General features: G+C 37.9%; 1 protein-coding gene across 7 annotated transcripts in view; it reads right to left on the bottom strand.

Moving 5' to 3' along the window:
* cadps2.S (Ca++-dependent secretion activator 2 S homeolog) overlaps window positions 1–18,621 on the bottom strand; it is a 192,434-nt gene that overhangs the window by 140,313 nt on the left and 33,500 nt on the right. For all 7 annotated transcript variants that reach the window (XM_041588530.1, XM_041588528.1, XM_041588529.1 and 4 more), the window contains exon 9: window positions 3,551–3,617. In XM_041588530.1, the coding sequence (XP_041444464.1) occupies window positions 3,551–3,617 (67 nt within the window). The remainder of the gene's footprint in view (window positions 1–3,550; window positions 3,618–18,621) is intronic.

The following is an 18,621-nucleotide window of genomic DNA, read 5'->3' as shown; positions in this document are numbered from 1 at the left end:
TTAGCTTGCTAGATGTTAAACTAATCAGAATTTTATAAAAGGAACGATAAGGCAATGGGGTTTACTTCAACCAAGTGTGGCCTCTTGACTTTCCATCCCTCTCCACTGCTATAAGTGGTAACTGCCACCCAGGACTGGATAAGTTTCAACAGTACATATTTACTTATGAATTGGGATCCTTATACTGGCTCAGGAGGAGGCCACTATGATTACCTTTGGGATACTAATAACTTCATTCCCTTATCAATATTTTCATACTCCTGGTCAGCCACTGCCACTAGACCTAGGGCAAGGAACACTAAGGGCCAGTCAAGAAGGACACCAACAACATTACACTAATCTGCCACAATAGTGGAATAGTGGAGAAGGGCTAAAAAGCAACTCTGAAAGGCACAGTTCATCAGGTGGGCCCATAGGCGTCGGAACCGGGGGGTTACAGGGGCTGTCAGCCACCCCAGAATTTTCTTCCTCGATTTGGTAAAACAAATGCCGTTTTTCTTTTTTGCCTTATTGCAGTGGCGGGCGGGCAGTTGGCGTAACTACAGGGGAGCAGGGGGAGTTGCAACAGGGCCCACTGCAGGACCTGCTCCCCCCCATCCCCAGCTGCCAAACGGAGATAACGACACACCAGCCCCAAACTCGCTCCACACAGACCCGCTCCACACAGTCTCCGCCTGACGCGCACCTGCGTTGTAGGCGCCAGGGGATGCAGAGGGCAGAACTGGGCTCCACACAGTCTCCGCCTGACACGCACCTGCAGTGTAGGCGCCAGGGGATGCAGAGGGCAGAGCTGGATTTACGCCTGGCGAGGGGGTGAGGGTCTTGATTGATCGCCAGCACATCACAGCCTGCCTGTACTCCTGACCTTCCCCACCCCATCTGATTGAAGAAATGAAGCGTATTGGTGGTAGGTCACATGGGGGGCTGGTTGAGCAGAGCAGGATTTGCCGGCTTGGGAGGTGGGGCCTGAAGGTGGTGGGGGGGTAGCACTGGTGGGCCCAGACCCCCCTAGTCCTGCTATGGGTTCTGGGGGTAGTTTATACATGGAATTGCCCCTTTGCCATCCTGCTATGAGTTCTGGGGGGTATTTATACATGGAATAATTGCCCCTTTGCCATCCTGCTATGGGTTCTGGGGGGGTATTTATACATGGAATAATTGCCCATTTGCCATCCTGCTATGGGTTCTGGGGGGTAGTTATACATGGAATTGCCCTTTTGCCATCCTTCTGTGGGTCCTGGGAGGTATTTATACATGGAATTGCCCCTTTGCCATCCTGCTATGGGTGCTGGGGGTATTTATAAATGGAATTGCCCCTTTGCCATCTTGCTATGGGTTCTGGGGGGTATGTATACATGGAATTGCACTGTGCCAACCTACTATCAATTCTGGGGGCATTTATACATGGAATTGCACTTGTGCCATCCTACTATCAATTCTGGGAGCATTCATATATGGAATTGAGCCTGTGCCATCCTACTGTGAATTCTGGGGGTTTTATACATGGAATTGCCATGGTGCCATCCTGCCATGAATTCTGGGGTATTTATACATGTAATTGCCACTGTGCCATCTTGATATAGTTGGGGTATTTATACATAGAATTGCCATTCTGCTATGAATTCTGGGGGTATTTATAAATGAAATTGCCATTCCGCTATGATTTCTTGGGGTATTTATATATAGAATTTCTCCTGTGCCATCCAATTTTTTGAAGTAAATTGGAGAAGCTTTATAAGGGGTTATTCTCCTTCCTTTGTATCAGCTAGAAGTTAGACAAGTTTTACTTAGGCCAAAAGGCTAGACGTGTCTTGTTTCAAATGTATAATTATTATGCTGATGCAGTGGGATTGGAGCATTTGTACAACTGTCCCATTATAATATAACATTGCTGTCTAACTAGCAGAAAAGGGATATTTTAATTTTTCACATTACTAATGCAGCTCCTCATACCTTTCATTTTGGCAGAACAATAGAGTGAGACAGAGCATGGGTTGTTGCTAGAACTTATAATAGGCTTGGAGTGCCCTTGCTCACTGATTCTTACTATCTAATGCATTCTTGTACTTATACCCACTTTGTTTGATTGTATATTGTGCTTGGCCTGCCAATATTCTCTATAGCTTACTGCACGTGGTGTCATTGTCCACTGCTCTCTATGTATTTGGTGTGCCAGTGCCCTCTGCTTCTTCCTATATAATGTTCTTTATAGTACTTGTGGGGCTCTCTCTAAATTATGTTCTTGGGATATCAGTACCTACTGCTCCTTTGTACTTCTTTTGAATACCTGACAGTCTCTGCATGTAATGTACTTTAGGTGGCAAAATCTTTTTCCCCCTTTCCCCATAATGTGCTTGTAGTACAACATTCACAGCTCAAATTGTACATGTGGTTTTTATACCGCCTGCCTGCAGTACCAGACTTTAAGCAAATTTTACCCCCACTGCTATGGTTTGATTTTCCTGAAAAAAGTACAAGGGAAAGTGGGTGGAGTTTAAGAACGTATGACCAACTTTATTTACTAGTGGAGGGGGGGGGGCAATCTAGTCTCTAAAATTGGCCATAAAATACACAGTTTTATAGCTTCTATACTTTAAATAAATATGACAACAGTAATTGTTATATGGCATGTTTTGTAATATCAACACAAATCCATTTACTTGTGCAAGAACCTTATATGTATTTTATTACATATGAAACCAGTTAACTACTGTTGGTAATTTATTACCAAGACCTCATTATAAAGCAAAACTCTGAGAACTCAAAATTAGTGAGGTCATTTATTAGACAAAGAAAAACCATACAAGAGTTTTGCCTGGGAAGCTGTTGCAATTACATGGCAGTGTAGCACTTAAGTGTGACATGAGGGCTTCCAAAATCACACCTATTGACATGAGTTACCTTTGTCAGGACCAATACCCCATGGAAGCCCCTTGCAGGGAGAAAGAAAACCCCTTACAGGGAAAACCATGGTCAAGACCCTCCTTACATAGGAGCAGGTGCAAGCATTACTAGAAGAAACATTTCGCAACTTACGGTTTCCTGAGCACAGAACTGTTTTAGCCTTTGTGGTCAGTAACTACCAACTGTAGGAATGGTATAGTGAAGTTCTATGGCTACAGTCCTACCGCGTGCTTTGTTGGAATTAACCTTCTGACCTCTGGTATCAAGGCCTCTGAATTATATGAGCACACTTTATATGGCTTAATATAAAAGCCACAATCCCTCTATCACATCTGCCTTGGGAGAGTTTATTGTAAAAAGGAAACAATAATTGGGGGAGGGTATTATCATTTTATATAATTTTATTCGTCCTTCATTCCCGTCAACAATGTGCTGTTCCGTCACTACTTTGCCCTCAAACATACTTAGAAGTATAACCTATATTAATTACATGTGTGTAAAGGAGCATTTGGTCTCTTCAGCATTCAAACCTGTTTGGTCTAATTAATTCTGTTTTCTGCATGCAGTATAGCTCTAATGAAATAGACTGGGCAAAGTCTAAAGTCCAAGTGATTAGTAATTAGAATAAGACTGCAAAATAGAGTACCTGTACTAGAACAAAGTAACGTTTTTTCCAGTGTTTCCAAACTTTCTGCCCCATCGCATACAAATATCTGAAAAGCAAAGGAAAAAGAAATATTTTTGACATCCGATCAGTACATATCAAAACAACAGTGTAAAACATAATCATGACAAATCATCTGTATGCCCACTGATGCAAAGATCATTGTCAAATATAAGCTAGGCACATCACACTGACATTTGGTTATTGAGACCACTTGCTGAGCATAAATGGGAACAATATGAATGTTACTTTGGAGGATATGCTCCACATGGAAATTCTTTCTATGCTGAACATGACTTATTTTATGAAAGATAGTCAAACCTACATGCTGGACTATAAATATTTTAACACTCTGTTATGTCACATTTAAGATTAAATCACATGAAAATACCAGAGCATGCCATCAGAAGTGATTTTTTGCACTTGTCATGTGTATGGCTAGGAACTGACTAGAGATGGCGCGAACTGTTCGCCGGCGAACTTGTTCGCGCGAACATCGGGTGTTCGCGCTCGCCGGAAGTTCGCGAACGTCGCGCGACGTTCGCCATTTTGGGTTCGCCATTGTTGGCGCTTTTTTTTGCCCTCTCACCCCAGACCAGCAGGTACATGGCAGCCAATCAGGAAGCTCTCCCCTGGACCACTCCCCTTCCCTATAAAAACCGAAGCCCTGCAGCGTTTTTTCACACTGCCTGTGTGTGCTGAAGAGATAGTGTAGGGAGAGAGCTGCTGCCTGTTAGTGATTTCAGGGACAGTTGAAAGTTTGCTGGCTAGTAATCGTTTTGATACTGCTCTGTTATTGGAGGGACAGAAGTCTGCAGGGGTTTGAGGGACATTTAAGCTTAGGTAGCTTTGCTGGCTAGTAATCTACCTTCTACTGCAGTGCTCTGTATGTAGCTGCAGTGGGCAGCTGTCCTGCTTCTGATCTCATCTGCTGACTGCTGCAATAACAGTAGTCCTTGTAAGGACTGCTTTTATTTATTTTTTGTTGTTTTACTACTACTACTACTACTACTATAAGAGCCCAGTGCTATTAGTCTAGCAGTGTTGGGGAGTGGGACTGGTGTGCTAATCTGCTGCTCCTAGTAGTTCAGCAGCACCAACTTTAATTTTTTTTTTTTAATATTCATTTTTTTTTATTTTACTTTTTTTATTTTACTACCGCTGTAGTAGTGTATAAGTTGACCTTTTAGGCATTATTTGCCCTGTAGGCATTTTTTGCCCAGTGTGTTATTCAACCAACTGCCATCTAGCTGTGTGACCTTGTTCACATTCTGTCTAAATATCCATAATATTACCGTCTCCAGAAAAAACACCGGAGTGACTTTTTTCAAGCAGCCATAATATATTTTACGTAATCCGTATCCATCGCTGTAGTAGTGTATAAGTTGACCTTTTAGGCATTATTTGCCCTGTAGGCATTTTTTGCCCAGTGTGTTATTCAACCAACTGCCATCTAGCTGTGTGACCTTGTTCACATTCTGTCTAAATATCCATAATTTTACCGTCTCCAGAAAAAACACCGGAGTGACTTTTTTCAAGCAGCCATAATATATTTTACGTAATCCGTATCCATCGCTGTAGTAGTGTATAAGTTGACCTTTTAGGCATTATTTGCCCTGTAGGCATTTTTTGCCCAGTGTGTTATTCAACCAACTGCCATCTAGCTGTGTGACCTTGTTCACATTCTGTCTAAATATCCATAATATTACCGTCTCCAGAAAAAACACCGGAGTGACTTTTTTCAAGCAGCCATAATATATTTTACGTAATCCGTATCCATCGCTGTATTAGTGTATAAATTGACCTTTTAGGCATTATTTGCCCTGTAGGCATTTTTTGCCCAGTGTGTTATTCAACCAACTGCCATCTAGCTGTGTGACCTTGTTCACATTCTGTCTAAATATCCATAATATTACCGTCTCCAGAAAAAACACCGGAGTGACTTTTTTCAAGCAGCCATAATATATTTTACGTAATCCGTATCCATCGCTGTATTAGTGTATAAATTGACCTTTTAGGCATTATTTGCCCTGTAGGCATTTTTTGCCCAGTGTGTTATTCAACCAACTGCCATCTAGCTGTGTGACCTTGTTCACATTCTGTCTAAATATCCATAATATTACCGTCTCCAGAAAAAACACCGGAGTGACTTTTTTCAAGCAGCCATAATATATTTTACGTAATCCGTATCCATCGCTGTATTAGTGTATAAATTGACCTTTTAGGCATTATTTGCCCTGTAGGCATTTTTTGCCCAGTGTGTTATTCAACCAACTGCCATCTAGCTGTGTGACCTTGTTCACATTCTGTCTAAATATCCATAATATTACCGTCTCCAGAAAAAACACCGGAGTGACTTTTTTCAAGCAGCATTCATATATTTTACGTAATCCGTATCCACCGCTGTAGTAGTGTATACGTTGATCTTGTGGGCAGTATTTGCACAGTGTTTTCTTCAAACCGCCATCTAGCTGTGTGAGCTTGTTCACATTCTGTCTAAATAGCCATAATATTACCGTCTCCAGAAAAAACACCGGAGTGACTTTTTTCAAGCAGCATTCATATATTTTAAAAAACGACGACGTTGACCTTGTAGGCATTGTTTGCCCAGTTTTTTTGGCCGCAGCCACTGAAGCACAGAGGCCAGAAAAAATATGCCATATAAATGCTGAAAATAGTCATTTTTTGCCATACGTTGACTCAACGTATATGGCAAAAAATTACTATTTTCAGCATTTATATGGCATATTTTTTCTGGCAACTGTGCTTCAGTGGCTGCGACCAAAAAAACTGGGCAAACAATGCCTACAAGGTCAACGTATGGCAAAAAATGACTATTTTCAGCATTTATATGGCATATTTTTTCTGGCAACTGTGCTTCAGTGGCTGCAACCAAAAAAACTGGGCAAACAATGTCTACAAGGTCAACGTATGGCGAAAAATTACTATTTTCAGCATTTATATGGCATATTTTTTCTGGCAACTGTGCTTCAGTGGCTGCGTCCAAAAAAACTGGGCAAACAATGCCTACAAGGTCAACGTATGGCAGTTGTTTAAAGAGAACAGTAGATTACTAGCCAGCAAAGCTACCTAAGCTAAAATGTCCCTCAAATCCCTGCAGACTTCTGTCCCTCCAATACAGAGCAGTATCAAGCAGATTACTAGCCAGCAAACTTACTATCATCTGTCCCTGAAATCACTAACAGCTCTCCCCCTACACTATCTCTTCCAAGCACACACAGGCAGATTTTTCAGATACATTTTTGCCCTTGATCCCCCTCTGGCATGCCACTGTCCAGGTCGTTGCACCCTTTAAACAACTTTAAAATCATTTTTCTGGCCAGAAATGTCTTTTTTAGATGTTAAAGTTCGCCTTCCCATTGAAGTCTATGGGGTTCGCGAACCGTTCGCGAACCGCTCGCATTTTTGCGCAAGTTCGCGAATATGTTCGCGAACTTTTTTTCCGACGTTCGCTACATCCCTAGAACTGACCACACAAACATTATCAGTAGCATAATGCACTGCATAAAGTAATTGAATTGCAGTCTACTTGACTCTGGCAAAGTTGCCCATAGCTATTTAAACTTGCATTTTAACATCCATGTTTAATGTGGAAGCACCTCTTTCCTTGCAGCCTTCATTAGGAGGGCATTTCATTAGGTGTATTGCCAACTAAAATTTGTGGTATTTTATAAGGTATTTTATAAGGTCATGAAAAACCACAAGATCACAGGATTTCCTGTCCAATAAACCATCCTAAATGCCCTAACATGTACTGGAAGACTGAATGAGTTGGTCATACATATGCCAAAATAAGTTGCCGACTGGTCACTTCACAAAGAGTTAGAAGCTTTTTGGCCAGTGTATGTCACCAAACAGTCTGTTTGAAAGATAAATAATACTGAGCAGATATCTATTGGCCAGGTTAGAAAATACTATTGAGTAAGGAATACATTGGGCCACTATGATCCTAATGATGGGGCCAATCATTTCTCTATAGGTTTATCTCAATTACTCATAGTGCTAGGTAGTCATGTTCTACCTGTACATAGGGGCTTAATTAAAGAGCCTAACACTAGAGAGCCATACTTACAAAGAAAGCCAATTGAATTTTTCAGGATGTGGAACACATCCTTCTTTAAACTAATTCCTGTACACCATAATTTCTGAATACACAAAATATAGTGTTAAACTGTGTTTAATTATCTTTTAAGACAGTCACTAAGTTTGAAATATGTTAGAATTAAGAACAGGTTATAAAACACTACATTACAGGCATAGCTTCTGTTAGAAACCTTTGTCCAGAATATTCCACAAACAGGCAATATAATTATTCGCAGTGTATTATATGCAGATATTTTTTCCTCTTTAACAGAACAATACGGCTCATACATTATATGATCACAAGGTACAATGCAAATATGGACTTGAGGTGCAGCCACAGAGAATCATGAGAGTCCAGGAATTAACACCTGTGATGGTACTTCCAGAGTTCCCTTTGTGTGCTGCACCTACACACACAAAGCTGATTGCACCCAAGAAATGTCTAGTAGCATGTTTCCAGTTACACACCCAAGCCTCCTCATTTGGCACTCCACAATAAAGCATACAACTATGTCCATAATTTGCATACAAATCCCCAATGTGGTGGATCAAATTTGCATCCACACAGGCAATTCTCCCACAAACTGCAGAGTACTTTACTATGCCAATGCCCTTTACACTGGATTATTAAGAAATAAAACTGCATTGTATAAAAACTATGGCAAATTTGGCACGCTGATTTTCAAAAATAAAAAGATGTAATCAGTGTTAGGAAGCAATCTGTAAAACAGGTCCCTTTCCTGTATATTGTTTTCCTCTGGGACAGGGTAAATACAAAAAAAAACTGTTAAAATAGGTCTCCAGTCCATCATTTGTATAATTAGAACCATAAAACAAACATATTGCCACTATTATGACACATTAGGGCACAATAATATCATCACAAATTGTGGCTGCCACAGGCAGGGTCTTGGAAAAGGGCTTTCCTGACAATACATTTATTACTGAAAGTAATTTAGTGAGCTGACCATCCTAATAAATATGAGCCAAGCTTAGAAAAAGCCCTCCCTATGAAAACCCCAACAAATAAAGACGTTATGATTTACAAACTCATTGTTATTGTCATTTAGACCATTCAAAATACTGCAATGTAGGATTGCGACCACAGATCCAGATGGTATTTCTGTTTTTGTGCTGCCTTCCCTCCACTTTTCTTTTTTTTTTTATTGTTAATTAAAGGTTTAGGGTGCAGACTTTAGATGACTATGCAGAACAAGGAAAACAGATGCAAAACATTTTTTCTCCATTTCATATATGCGTATCAGGAGATGGGTGAAATGTTTGTTTGTTTGGAGAGGCTACCAATAGATGGGACAGTGGGAACGTTTGAACATAGCCAAGACAAGACACTTCAGTAGCAGCAGGAACAACCATTTTTAGCCACAGGACCTATAAGTCAGTCACTGACCCTCATTTGAAAGCTGGATAGAGTCAGAAGAAGGGAAATAAATAAAAAACTATAAAAAAAAAAAAAAAAAGAAAATATAAAAACCAATTGAAATGTATAACAGTAGTAGAACATATTAAAAGTTAACTTAAATGTGAAGTACCCCTTTAACAAGTGTAAAAGCTAACCATAAAAAAAGGATTCAGCACAACACAATGTTACAGGTTTAAAGATTATTTTTTCTTTTCTGCAAAGCTATAAGATAATAACCTGTCCAGCAATCTCAACACATAGCACACAACACTAGAGTTTAGTTTTATTGCACTAAAAGGATATGAAAAGAAATGTGGCAATTTATTTGCAGAGCTCATGCTGTGAGAGTTCATGGTTATACTTCAAGATGAAAAATCAGCTTTAATGAATATTTGAAAAACATAATTGTGTACTGAATCGTGGAACTATTCAGCTCTGAAAAAGTGAAAAAAAGACAGTTATTATTTTCCAGAGACCATTTTGATTTCCTTTTTTTTTATACCAGAGAATAAAGCCATCTACATCCCAAAAGACAAAAAAAACACGTTTTTTTCAAGGCTTTCTTTAGCCATGACGATGAACAAAACACAGGGAAAAAAAATCCAATACCTCTAGCCAGCTAGTCGCGCAAAGGGTTTTCTTAAACAGAAAAATCTCACTCAAGGCTGCAAGAGCAATTAATGCAGTTTCAAAAATCTGGGTCATTCTGATGGAGTTCAGTTAACATGTGGCAGAAGTAATCATCCACTTGTGAAAATGATTTTCAGTTCATTCTCAAACACCTTTCAAACACTCATGATCCCATTTAACCGACAACAATACAGGCTATAGGGACCAAATGCCCACAGGCACTTTCAGTCAGCAGTGCACGTTCTACTGCCAGCATAAAGGGAACCTTCCTTAGACTGGATTCTTGCTATTATGCCTCCCTGCAAGATTAAGCCTTTTTTGTTTCTACTTAGAAATGAGAAACACAAAACAATTAAGACAAACAATGTGGCCTAGGTCATTCACAGTAAAACAGTAAACACTTTGTACATTCCACACTTTACAAAAGGAGATATAAACAAGTCTTTGTCACATGGAAGAAAATGCTGGTAAATCCATGGAGCGGTGCTTACAAACATCTATCTCCAGTGACAGACACACACGCAAAATAAAGTGTAAGCAAGTACTAAACTAGTTAACCACCAGAATTTATCAAGGAAAAATTGACTTTTAGCCATTGCATACGATATTCATTTAGAAAAGTGTAAATAAAGATGTTCAGACTGCACCCCTACCTGTAACTTACGGACTGAATATTTTTGTTTAATGTTCTGCTCTTACCATATGTGCATATGACCTGATACTTTAAGCTAGCATTGATAGGTGATTAATTTAAAAAAATGGCAGAGCATTTAGCAGGAAAATATAAAACATAAAATATATATATATATATTTATATATATAATTACTTTCAAGAATGCAAAAGTCTAAGCATTAATGATTAAGGGTGGTCTGTGAAGTTGCCAGTGGCAAGCTATATCCAGCTACCACCTATTGACAACCTGCTGTTAAGCTAAAGCCTTGCATCTCAGCTTTCCACCACTGCATAAAACCTGAGGCAGGTTAAACTGTGCAAATTGCTGTGAGAATGAGAGAAGTGCAGTCGCCAAAAGTAGACAGCATACACATCTACCATGGGATCATGTATACATACTGCAGTCCTCTCACTATAAAATAGTGAAGACACTGGAAGATTTTCATTTATAATGTGAAGTGCCTGAAGTGTAAACGGTTTGCTTGGTAGAAATGGACTCAAGATAAGCTGCTGTATCTTTTTAAGCCACAGAACCTTTTTTTTTCCTCTTTGCTTTATTTGATTTGGTTGTTCTCAAGAAGCTGGAAGGCCCTAGCAGATAAATGAATTGATCTGACCCTGCTGCAATAACAACCTTTACTCTTGTATCACCTGTTTGCCCTGGAACACATTACAGGTTTTATAAATCCCATTAACCCATGAAGCACTTACAGTATGTAGTAATAGAAATAATACGCTGCAAGCATCAAATGGAGCACACTCCTTGAATAAATGTGGTTTCAAGATAAGCGGGTCAGTTCAGCAAAGGCTACATTGTATAAAAAGACACAAAAATTAACACCTTCTACACTTCCCTTAAATTACAATGGTAGAACCAAGTAATACTCCTATTAGGGAATTATATATATATATATATATATATATATATATATATATATATATATATATATATATATATATATATATATATATATATATATATCCTCTGAAGAAGTCAAACTTCGATGAAACGTGTTAGGTGACAGCGTTCTGATGTCATCCCTGTGAGCCCAGGAGAGTATATGCGGCTAAAGACAACGCAGGTCGTGATCTTTATAGCTGAGAAACCATAGGATTCCATTGTGGGCAAACACTCTTAATTGTTTTTACTTAATAAAAAAAAATGTACACTATCTATGTGTTTCCTATCTTTTAAATAGCGAGAAGTCAATGAGGGCTACACTGACTAAAATTGATTAAATGCCCATGGGGGTATGAAACGCGTAAGGCGGAATACCATGTAGTTTGTATACCTACCTTTTTAACATGATTTTTTAATAAAGACTTTATTTTTAATGGAGTTTTGAGATAACTTTTTTGGTTTTGAATAATTTTTATAAGTACCCATCTATCACTAGAGCACGTGGTGATCTTAAGGAGTGTAGAGTGTAAACTATCGACACCTTGAGCTAATTAAGTTTGGAGAGGAGAATGCATGGTGTTGTGCAACTACAAGAATAAGATTAGCCCTGACTTGGTAAATTATATGAACTGTTCAAGTAATAAATATTTGCATTAAGCTTTTGATTTGGGTAGCATAACGGTGCTGTGGATTGCAGTGTATTTGTATTCCACCAGGTACTCCAGTGTCCTGCTACACTCCAAAAACATACAAGCAGGTTAATTGGTTCCTGAAAAAATTGACCATATAGTGTCTAAGTGTATCTAAGTATCTCAGACTGCAAGCTCCACTGGGGCAGGGACTGATATGAACAAAATGAACATCTGTAATGTGCTACTGAATATGTCACAGCAATATAAAGAATAGTAACAAATAATAATTGTAAACGGGCAGAATTACACAAATATTTTTCATATGCAGCATCTGCAACCACTATTCTACTAGGGGAATACAAACTATAGTTCAAAATTATATTTTCTAGATAAGTGATGTCCAACTGGTGACATTTTTGACAGTACTGGTCTGCTTCCCATTTTTCCTGTTATGTCCCAAGTATGAACTACTAAAGTAACTACTGTTGTCATTCCCAAAATAATGACTAATCAAGCATGTTTTCATTTATGAAAAAATATGAGAATGGCTTATCTTGCAATTAAAGTGTTAATACAGCAAAATATAATGTACTTGAATACACACTATTACAAAAATACAAACGTGCTAAATATATGCTGCTGTATTTCTAACACAGATTTAGCTACTAGGTTTTTTCGTAATTAAGTGTATTAGAGCCATCATCTGGTCACATGTAAGACTGCAAAAAAAAGAGCAAGCAGGTAGAAATGCAAAAAAAACCCCAAAAAGCTAACAAAAAAAGATATTTAAGCCTAAAATGCAGTATTACCTGGGCAGGGCTGAAGATTAAGATGAGATAGGCTAAATGGACCGTAGAAAGCTTAAAGGTGCCCATCAATGACATCATAACATTTGACCTATTTAACTTCCTCTGAAATCAGTTATCGAATATGTAAGCCTGTGTGTAAGCCGCAGTTTCCTGAAACCTAAGTAAGTCAGTAATATGGATACTAAAAAATACTCTTCCAAATACATTGAAACTGTAGAACAAGTTAGCTATTTTACCAATAGCTATACTTTTGTAAAAAATTGTTACTTGATTGTTACCTAGGCAGGAAATTCATGTTCTTTAAAAAATCAGCCTGAGGCTGGCCCCAAATGTTGCCTAGTTTGTGTGTGTGTGTATATATCTATATATCTATATATCTATATATCTATATATCTATATATCTATATATCTATATATATATATTTGTATACACGCATATTTTTTGTTTATGAATTGTTACATTTCCATCACTGCCTCCAAGATCCCATAAAATAAGGACACATTACTGATTACAATGCTGCCCTCAAGTGGCAAAATTTAAATATGCAGCTGGTCAATGCAATTTGAACAGCTTTTCTGTAGTCAATTAGATGAGGCAGGCATGGCAGATATGGTGAGACATTTGCATAAATAGATCAGAATCCTTCATACATTACTTATGTTTAGATTAAACCCTGTTTACTACTTATGAGCACAAAAACAATAAAACACACATGGCTGTAGTTCACATTTAAAATTATTTAAAAAATATTTTTGCTACAGTAATGTATTTGGCAAAGTACTTATTTTGCAAACCCCTACTACTTTGGTACAAAAGGTGAACATTTCCAGTAATCTACAAATTATGATTCTGTAGTTCTGTAGTAATGTCACACCAGGTTCTAAGTACTGTGTACAGTAGATATAGTATCTGTATCATAACAAAATATCAACTTTTAAACACAGCTTCTATAATGACCTGTACTTAACTTGCCCATAAGCACAAAATGTCATTAATAATAAAACTTAATTCACATACAAATGTTAGTGCATGCTTTCTATACATACAGATCCACAAACTACTGCACACATAAAAATAGTAAAGTCATAATATACAGCAAAAAAACAAGACGTTTAGTTGCAATATTTTGTAGTATGGCTGATTGATTGAGTAGGACAGGAGCTGTAATATAAAGTAAAGGATTATACAGTGAATTAGTTACAATATTTTTATTTACAGAAAAAAAATGAATTTGGGTTTCAGACAGATAAGTATGATGCCACACAAATGTTATGATTCATCCACAAGTCTGAATGGAATCCAGCATGCAATTATTGGGTTTAACAAGTGTGTGCACCTTCTACTTAGATTCCAACTGTGTTAATTATCCACCAATATATACTGTATTAACGCATCATAGCTTATATATATGGATAGCATTCCAAACAAGCTATTTAAATTTCTCAGGAGGAAAGTAGGAAAAAACCTGCAAGGCCAGTAAGATATGATCTCATTTCTGAGAAGCATCCTCACTTCATCAGCAGGAGAGACAAATGGATGGAAACCCTGTTGTCAGGTCTTGTTGAAACTGAAAGAAAATCCAACCATATGCTTTTGTAGCCAAATGCACACTTGCAGAGAATGAAAATTCCATGTAAAGGCTAGTTTAAAGGTATTTTGTAGATCTACCACTCTATCTACTTACTCTTGATGCCTAAGTTAGTGAAAAAATCCATAACATAATAATATGAAGAGAAGAGTTATGAGACCATAAACACAAAAAATTCCTTAAAGGAATATAAATCAATTGTCTTTTGATAGCACTCACAGGTTAGACAATGTTAGCTGATTAAGGGCTCTTATACATTAAGAGTTGTTGCTGCATTCCAGTTAAAAGCGTTCAACCGCAGGGGAGTGCAGGTCCAGACTCAGGCAATGCTTCGTCCTCAGGATGATGCATGTAAACCCGAATGCAGGTGGAGCACAACATGTCCCACCTGCATTCGTCGCTTACATGCTTCATCGCTTTTAACCGGAATGCAAGGGAGCACAGGAAAAAACTAACATGTACGAGTCATTAAAAACACCTTTAGGATTCACAATGTGAAGGCACTTTATTATCATTCCATAAGAATAATATGCTAGCCAAATTTGTATGAATTAGGCTCTTATACATGGGTGTTTTTTTCCACGTTAAACAAGCACAAATAAATGCTTTTGCTAATTGATTCCATTATATTCTGCTTGGCTGTTCTGTATGAACTTTCTCAGTTGTGTTTTACTCCATTTGCGTTTCAGTGCATTTGTTTAGATGCAGCATGCTGCATTTTCTGCGCTTGACGAGTGTTCAGCCATCAATAGAATAGAGGGATGCATTTGGAACAGAAGAAAAGTGATTAGTTGCATTTAAAAAATAAAAAAAAAAATTTGCAATAAGTATGCATTTGAAAAAATACATATCCATGACCATATAAATGCAAAGCTTAAAGCCTTGCAGGCCATAGGCGTTTATACGGGTCATGGAACTCTGAGGTCACCTGAGTGAAATAATATTAATGAACATACATATTGTCAGAGCTGTATTAGGAATTAAAGCACAAAGCAATAAGGTATACATAGGTATTTCCATTTTTCAATCCTTTTAATTGTCACGGATCACAAATTCTACACCACTGACACTGAAAAGCACCAGAGCTAGTGTCCACTTCCAGGTTACATGTAACTCTACTGGAAAGGCGACACTATTTCATTATACTTTCTAAACATTTTTCTAAGCAATCCATTGAGCTCTTAAAGAAAAAAAAACTAAAAGGTGAACAATTATGTCGAAATTTTTTAGTTATTAACAAACTATCTAATATCAAAAATGTTCTCTGTTATTTATTATGACAGACAGCAAGATGTATCGATAAAGCAAAAACAAAAAATAAAAGCATAATGATATCTAGGCTATTTTAAATTATAAGAATGTATACGACGATCCACATAAACACACACATATTAGTCTCTTTGCACATTTAAGACTAATTAGTCCAAATGCAGAATGACAGTCTAATTAACAGTGCTAGCCTAGTCAATTAGAAAGCACTGGTATCCTGTCAAGACCCCACTCAATTTCCCATGATCTCCCACCAGTAATTACTGCTGGAATTATTAAAAGCAGGTACATAATAATTTGCTCTCTATGGATAGAATGGTGAGATCATCAACTTGATCCTTTGCAACTGTAATTTTTAAGCACCCTTCTATTAAATCAAATGTTAACATTTCAGAAAAAGGGTGGAGAACATGCATCAGTGTCTGGTTTGCATGTGAATCGTGTTAATAGCATAATTAAGTAAATGCTAATTTAATGATTTTAAGCAATGCATAATTACAGAAAAATGTTACGTCAATATAATGTAAAGTGATATTTAATTACTTAAGCAAATATCCATACAGGGCTCCATTATAATACAATATGCAATAGGAAACAAGAAAATAAGATAGCATAAAAAGAAAGAGTATATTCCAGCAAATTAATAAAATCATGTAAAAATAAACCATAATATAATAACAAAACATATTAAGCCATAACATAATATACCTGCTGAATTCACTCTTTTGAAAGAATTATTCAGCTATGAACCAGTAACTACAGAGCTGTAGTTTTACTATAGGAGTTGAAAAGATGTAGAAAGTACAAAATAAAGACAAAATGAAAACAGGATTTACTAAATACATGTTTTATATATATTATTAAACTACTGATTAGGTACTTGCATAACAGCAGTACAGAAGGTTTACCACAAATTATAAGCACAATCAAAAATATTTAAAGGGATTCTGTCACAATCATTTGTGTTATTTTTAACATAGGTATGAAGTCCTTTATCTGGAAACCCATTAGTCAGAAAGTTCCAAATTACAAGAAAACCATCTCCCAAAAGGGTTAGGCTGCGGGCACACAAGCTGAGAGCAGCTGAGCCCTTCAGCCTGATGCCCACAGCCTTAGGGCAAATGGGAGATTTGTTGTCTGTGGAAAATCTATTCTACTTGCAGGTGACAAATCTACCTTTTCTTTGTTGTCTGTGTGACTTGCAGGCTAATTAGTAAATAATTATTGGTACAGGTATGGGACCTGTTATTCTGAATGCTTGGGACTTCCTTGATATGAGATCTTAACTCAAATTGGATCTTCATATCCTAAGTCTGCTAAAACATAAACAATTAACTGAATAGGATTGTTGCGCCACCAGTAAAAAAATATAATGTCTTAGTTGGGATCAAGCACACAGTATGGTTTTATTATTACAGAAAAAAAGGAATTCATTTTAAAATATTGAATTATTTAATTAAAATGGAGTCTACGGGAGATGGCCTTCCTGTAATTTGGAGTTTTCAGGATAACGGATTTCTGGAACAAACTGCTCCTATAACTGTACATGGCAGCTCAGAAACCTTTACAATTATCATCAGAATTTAATAATTAGCCCTGTAGCACCAGCTTATATAATAGGCAAACCTAATTTTCTGCCTGATGATTTGTGAGAACCACTAAGCATAACTATTATTAAACATATGAATGAACACATGAATTGCGTTACCAACAAAACGCCGAAGGTGGCCATTTTCCGGAGGTTACACAGTTTGTTTGTTTTAGCACCAAAGATTTAAACTAATACCCAGTGTGCCATCACCCTAAAGTGAATCGAAGGTAGTATGGTTTCTCAACCTGCAGTGCTATTAGCCAAAACAGAAAAGCTAATATAGAAGCATACATGGGCTATAGACAGACCCACATTCGGCAAGGCCACAAAGTCCAGGGCCTAGGGCGGCACAAGCTCAGGGGTGGCATGCCGCCCAGCTGCACTTCCATTTGCACTTAGCCGGAGAACTAGGGACTATGTGCCCTGCTCCAGTGCTCTGGCTGTAGGTAAAAAAGTGAGGGAGGAAGCTAAACATAGGGGTTGTCACAAGCATAAAATAATATAAACTGATGCTATAGGCTGATTAATACATTCTGATGTTAATTGAGCTGGTTTCTGGGCTGCCATGTACCAATAATTATTTACTAACCAACCTCAGCCATATATTGTAACATTTCTTATCTTGTGCTTTGGTCACTAAGCTCAGGTAAGTGACAGCAGTACAGAGCATGTGCAGGGAATCTGCAGAAAAGAAAATGTGGAGCTACTGGGGATCTTTGAATGTACAGATCTACACTGCCACAGAGGTATTGTTACCTTGGGCTGGTAGAGAAGCCCAAAACATAATGTACAACATTTCTGACCTACTTCAGTAGGGCCCTTACACGTTAGGGTTTCTTGCTCGGTTCCGCTGCAGTCAGTTTTAAAGGAGAATTCAACCCATTTGTAAAAAACCGAGTACCCCCCACCGCAGGTAGACCTCCCTACTCCCCCCAGGCTAACTGCCCCCCCGGGGAAATACCCCATACTTTATACTTACCCCTCGGTGCAGATTCTGCCAGAGGAGTTCCACGCATCCATCTTTTGGGTCCTCGGTAAGTTGTATTTTGGCGCATGCGCAATTTGCCGGTTAGCGACAACTGCGCATGCGTGGAATTACAAGGAAATTGCCATTAGGGCTATTTATATTAACCAACATCCAATCACGGTGGTTACATTGAGCCTAATGCAGGGTCACCCTATCACCCTGTTGCTATAGAGAATTTTGTATAATTCTAGGTGAAGCTGTTAAAAAAAAAAATCCCAGGGGGTGTAAAGCTGTGTAAAATAAATGGCAAATTTATCAAGGTATGTTTTGTTTTACACTTCCCAAACCCCAGTTTACACCATCATTTTACACTGCTTCCAACTTTTGTAAGGAAGTTCTGTCAGAAGAAAAAAAATTGCATAAAAAGATTTACATATTTTACACAGTGATGCCTGAAGATGTGTTGCA

This window comes from Xenopus laevis, chromosome 3S (genome assembly GCF_017654675.1).
Source record: "Xenopus laevis strain J_2021 chromosome 3S, Xenopus_laevis_v10.1, whole genome shotgun sequence".
In the NCBI taxonomy this organism is placed as follows: domain Eukaryota; kingdom Metazoa; phylum Chordata; class Amphibia; order Anura; family Pipidae; genus Xenopus; species Xenopus laevis.
Note: the sequence above shows the minus strand (reverse complement) of the source record. Positions and strands in the feature narration are given on the sequence as shown.